This window comes from Cryptomeria japonica, chromosome 10, assembly GCF_030272615.1.
Source record: "Cryptomeria japonica chromosome 10, Sugi_1.0, whole genome shotgun sequence".
Taxonomy (NCBI): domain Eukaryota; kingdom Viridiplantae; phylum Streptophyta; class Pinopsida; order Cupressales; family Cupressaceae; genus Cryptomeria; species Cryptomeria japonica.
Window position 1 is genome coordinate 147922713 of NC_081414.1, and position 5453 is coordinate 147928165.

A 5453-nucleotide genomic window follows, 5' to 3' on the forward strand; every position below is an offset into this window, starting at 1 on the left:
TTAGAAAAATAACGTGTAATATGAATTTTATTATATTTTAATTTAATAAAATATATATTATTTTATTCATTTAACTATACAATAAAATACATCTCTCAATAAAAGTAAAGTAAATAAAAAACTAATATAAATTCATAAAAAAAAATTTTAAATAATTAAAAAATAAAAAATCATAAAAAAATATCATGTAAAAGAGGTTTTAAGATGTCTTTCTTTATTCTCCATACAAAACAGAACCTATCAAAAATATAAAATTTGTAAATCACAATGGATTAGGTGATTCCTAGTGGTCCAATCCTCTTAATCAGCTTTATCAATGCTATAAAAATACAAAAAATCTGTTGAAAAATAATTATGTTATGCAAATTTGTATTTTTTTTATTAAATACCATTTAGAATAAAAAATAGTAGTCTCCTTTTAAGATATCATTCTTAGATTGACTTTGATTAAAAAAACACAACAAAATATAAACATCTTTTTACATAGATTTTTATTTCCATTATTCCTCCGATTCCAACAGTACCGTACTCAACCACTGTATCTTTAATTTCTGCAAATGTAGCGATTCAGGTATCCCATAATTTTCCTCCCTAATAACTTTAATCTCCATTTCTTCCATAAAATTCTTCTCTTGTTGCACATTTCTCTCTAGAAAAGAATCAGCTTCTTCCAATTCATTGCCATAGAAATCTTGTACAGAGTAGCAGGGAGAAGGAAATCCCGATTCGACAAGATTAAACTCAACGCTTTTAGAGTCATCCTCTTTCATGTACTCCTCCACCAATGACTGACACCACGATTCCGAGATCTTTATAATGTCTGGACTATAAGTGGAATTCATCTCTGCATGATTTCCCATTCCACTGCTACCATATCCCTTAGGCCCGTTTACAATTCTTACCGCTTTTGTTTTAACGGGGATTGATTTCCACTCAGGATGACTTGCTGGATTTGCAGATTTAGGTTTAGTTTTTGAATTGGAAAATGTTTCTTCCCTTGGCTGGGTCTTTTTGCTGAGATGACTGTTCCAGTAATTCTTGATCTCATTGTCCGTTCGACCCGGCAGCCGTCCTGCTATCAGAGTCCATCTGCATATGCACACAAGACAAATTTAAACATCTGCTCATATATTTCTAATAGTACTCGCTCACTATTCAGTATCATGAGTTGAGCTTTTCAGGAATCATTTAGGATTTGAATCCAGCATCTGTTCTACCAATTGAGTTATTGGTCTGTATTGGATCAGTCCATGCTTATCCAGATGTGACTTTGTTTCTAATATCTTTCTAAGTTGTTTCATAGAGTCTTTGGGTGCTCTAAATCTGGTTTGGTTCTAATACTATGTTAAGCTTTTCATAGATCAGTTAGGACTTGAATCTAAGATTTTCTATGTGTGCTCTACTAACTGAATTATTAGTGCTTATCTGACAAGCCCACCACCATTTCAGATGTGTCATTTTATAAAACATTTAAGACTTCTAGCCTGGCTTGACTTGATTGTAATACTAGATGTTGAGCTTTTCTAGTCTGGTTTGATTCTAATACCATGTTGAGCTTTTCATAGATGAACTAGGACTCAAATCTAGGATTTCCTATTTTTCAATAAGATTGCTCTACGAACTGAAGTACTAACCTCTCTAAGACCAGCCTATCATTGATTTGGATTTGACTGACACTCCCCTTATGTTATTCAATAGAATTCTTGAGACTCCTAGTCTGGTTTGGCTCTAATACCGTGTTGATTTTTTCATAGATTAACTAGGACTCGAATCTTCTATCTTCTAAATGTTCTCTACTAATTGAACTACTGTTCCCTATAAGACCAGTCAATCTTTGATTCAGATATGACTCATTTTCAAACCATCCCCGCCCTACCACCCCTGCTCTACCCACTTCAGTCACTCCATAAAATGTGAGGATCCTCATCTAATCTGGCTTTAATACAATGTCGAGATTTTTATAAATCGGATAGAAACTGAATTTAAGATCTTTTGTTTGCCCATAAGAAAGCTCTACCATCTAAACTACTGACCCTTCCAAGACTAGTCGATCATTGATTTGGATGTGGCTTTTTAAGTCAATCGACAAAAAAAAATTCGCCTCATCGTTTGCTCTTGCTCTAATATCATGTTGAGCTTGTCATGACTGACTACGACTTGAGTTTAAGACATTTTATTTTCTCACAAGAATACTCTACCAATTGAACTGCGGATCCTTATAAGCCCAAACCATCTTGAATTGGAATACTTATTTCCAACATAAAATTGTAGTAATACCTGTTGCCGAGGAGTCCATGCAATCTAATGATGAGTTCATCCTCCTCGGCTGAAATGTTTCCCCGCTTAACATCAGGACGAAGATAATTCACCCAACGGAGTCTGCAACCCTTTCCGCATCGCTTCAGACCTGCAAAACAAATTGTCCAGCTTCATACTGATTAATTGAGCAACTGCTATAAATTTAAGAACTATATCTGTAATATCATAGTAATATTGGTGAAGGATCAGAATAAATGTACCAACTCACCTGCTTTTTTGGGAATGGATCTCCATCCACCCTCTCCATGAATTTTGATGTATTGGGCCAAAATATAATCCTCCTGGGCAGTCCAAGCCCCACGGTTAAGTCTAGAGTGTTCAGAGCAGCAAGGAGTTCTACCCATTGTGCTCAGATGATTATGCTTCACAATCTTCTTCACAAACTCTCTCTATATAGCCAAAATTTTCAGTCCATGATTGTGGGAGACTGCTGAGCACGTTACAGAACATTGATATTATTATAAAAATGTCAATGCCGTAAAGCAGAAGCAGCTGCGATGTCTGACTACTATTTATACATTTGTCGTTTCCCGTACAGCTAATGCTTGAGAAATAATCTTCTTAGGAGGGGCTTTATCGATGTTGTTTTTTGTCAGCTGTTCTCTAATTCGCTCTTCTTCTTTCAAGAAATTCGATCTGATTCCCCACGATTAATAAACACCTGCAGAAAAACTTACAAACATGTAGCTAATTGTGAATTTAACTAATAAGAATGGTTGAATAATACAAAGGCGGGAGAATTGAGATAATTTACAGTATGATATGGTAATTGTCATTGGATTTTTTATTAGTTTGGTGCCGTAGGGAACAATTCTTTAAATATAATGAAATTTTCTAGATGCCGGGCTTGGAAAGCAGTACAATAGTTTTGAAATGTGGATAACAATAAATTGAGAAGCAAGCAAGCATGGGCAACTTGTTTGCAGTTTAACCTCGTTGTTTTTTTATTTTCTAAGGCTTACATTTGTCATGGTAAGAAAGATTTGGATGAATTTTATATTTAAATATTCGAATTATGATAGTAAATAAATTGAGGAATTACAAATAATTTGTGGGATGTGTGATGATGGAATTGACTTATAATTTGTCTTGTGTAATACATCATCTTGCATGCTACTAAATGTCTAAAATAATAAATTAGCTATTGTGAACCCAAAACATTAAGAATGATTATGTGATTTTTTCTTTTTGTATGTTTATTTGACATTATTAATTTTGTGTGATCTATCATAAGAATACATGTCAAAGTAAAATCAAGTATCAACATACAAATTAAATAATTTTAGACACTCAAAAAGATGCATATCTATGTATGTTATGTAGAAAATAATTGTTAATAATGTTTGCTCTCATCACCGTGAGTTATACATCTTCGAAACTTGTAATAATAAGAGGGAGAAAAGTTGCAATTAGTTGCATCTTGCATGCATTTAAAAATAATCATAATCACAATTTGGTTAAACAATATATATATAAAGATGTAAATGGAATAGGCTAAGATGGTTCTAACCAGAAGGAAAATTTATTTCTTTGAACCTTCAAAAAAGAGCCTCAATGTTGTGTTAAAGTGTAAAGGAACCTAATCAAGTTGAAAAACTAGAAGAATTTCAACGAAGCATATAACATGCAAAAACAATTTGACCATGTGAAATATGATCCCACTCCACAAATAGCATCACAAAAGATATCTAACTATTCAGTCGTGTGTTTTATTTGGATACAATGTTGAAGCTATATTTGATATAAGAAAATAGTCATAATAGCCATAACTATATCACTATGATCATGCCATGAATAAAAAATGATTATATATGTCACTCCAATTCATTGCACTATGAGGATGCTTAATATTAGAGTAAATGGAAAATTGATAGCATTATGTAAATATAAAGTATATATTAACTATTAAAGATAGTATCATGTCGGTCTTCTAAAATATAATTTTTGAACGTACACCTAGTTTTACAATAGCTCAATCTAACCATTCATTTGATGTTACAAAGCTAATTTTTAATAAATGAAATAAAATTCATTTAATAATTAATTTAACATAGAGTTGAAGATTGTCTTATAATACTATTGATGTTCTATAAACTAGCAATGTTTTACAATGAATAGTAAAATAAAGACGTAATGTTATAGAATAAAATATTGATCAAAGAGATAACAAACTATCATTACACTGTTATCTATTAGAATATACAAAATTACAAGTATCACACACCAGTGTTATTTCTTTGTTATCCAACTGTTGTGCTAGCATTTGAAATTTATAAAAGAGTAAAAATTACTTTTACATACTTAATCAAGAGAAAAAGGGACTTGCAAACAAGGTTATTGTTACAATAGTACTATTAATAGTATATCTATAAAATTATTTAAGAGATTTAAAGAAAACCAAAATTGACATGTTGAGATTGAGTCCTAATAGGTAGAAGGACATGGCATGTGATATGATTTCTACATTTTCCTTATGTCGTGAATGTGGGACCCTTTTTCAAGTAACCCAAAGAGAAGGTTTGGTAAAAACTTAATTAATATATGTAACATCCAACTAAAAGGGAATGTAGTTTATGGTCCACTTGGAAATTAAATTGGTTTTGTCAAGGAATTTTCTTAATGATTTATTAAGTACTCATTTTTTATGATTCTTTTAATTTAAAACATCAATCATTTTATGAACCATTACATGTCATAGTTTGAGACCTTCATAAGGTTTGAATATCTATTTGGTCTTTTGTTTCCCTTTTAAGGTTAATGTTTACTAAATGGTGGTTTTGGAGTTTGAATGGATCCATTTGTATCACTATGACTATGTTTTATGTATTTTTATTCCACTTGATTGTATGCTTTGATTAGATTAACTGAGAGGGGCCCAAAATATTAAATAAGCACTAAATCAAAGAAACCAAGGGTCTCACGAGGACTAAGAACAACAAACTAGAGAATAAGTTAACAAAAAGGAACAAACCCCAAAAATATTATTTACAATGTTCACTTCATTGTATGTTTTTTATTATATTAGTAGGTAGACGACCCTGAACTAGAGAAAAGGTTACAACATTACATCACAAAGTAGCCAGTTGAACACCAAGAAAGGTCCCCCTTCAAAAGTAATCAAACACCTTCATAAC

General features: G+C 31.8%; 1 protein-coding gene across 1 annotated transcript; it reads right to left on the reverse strand.

The window, feature by feature from the left end:
* Nucleotides 1-500: 500 nt before the first annotated feature.
* LOC131028758 (transcription factor MYB1-like) lies at nucleotides 501-2663 on the reverse strand. The gene is made up of 3 exons (XM_057959097.2): nucleotides 2528-2663; nucleotides 2278-2407; nucleotides 501-1089 (listed from the first exon to the last, which is right to left on the reverse strand). Exons 1-3 carry the CDS (start codon nucleotides 2661-2663, stop codon nucleotides 501-503), a joined length of 855 nt encoding a protein of 284 aa, XP_057815080.2.
* Between the last annotated feature and the right edge of the window lie 2790 nt (nucleotides 2664-5453).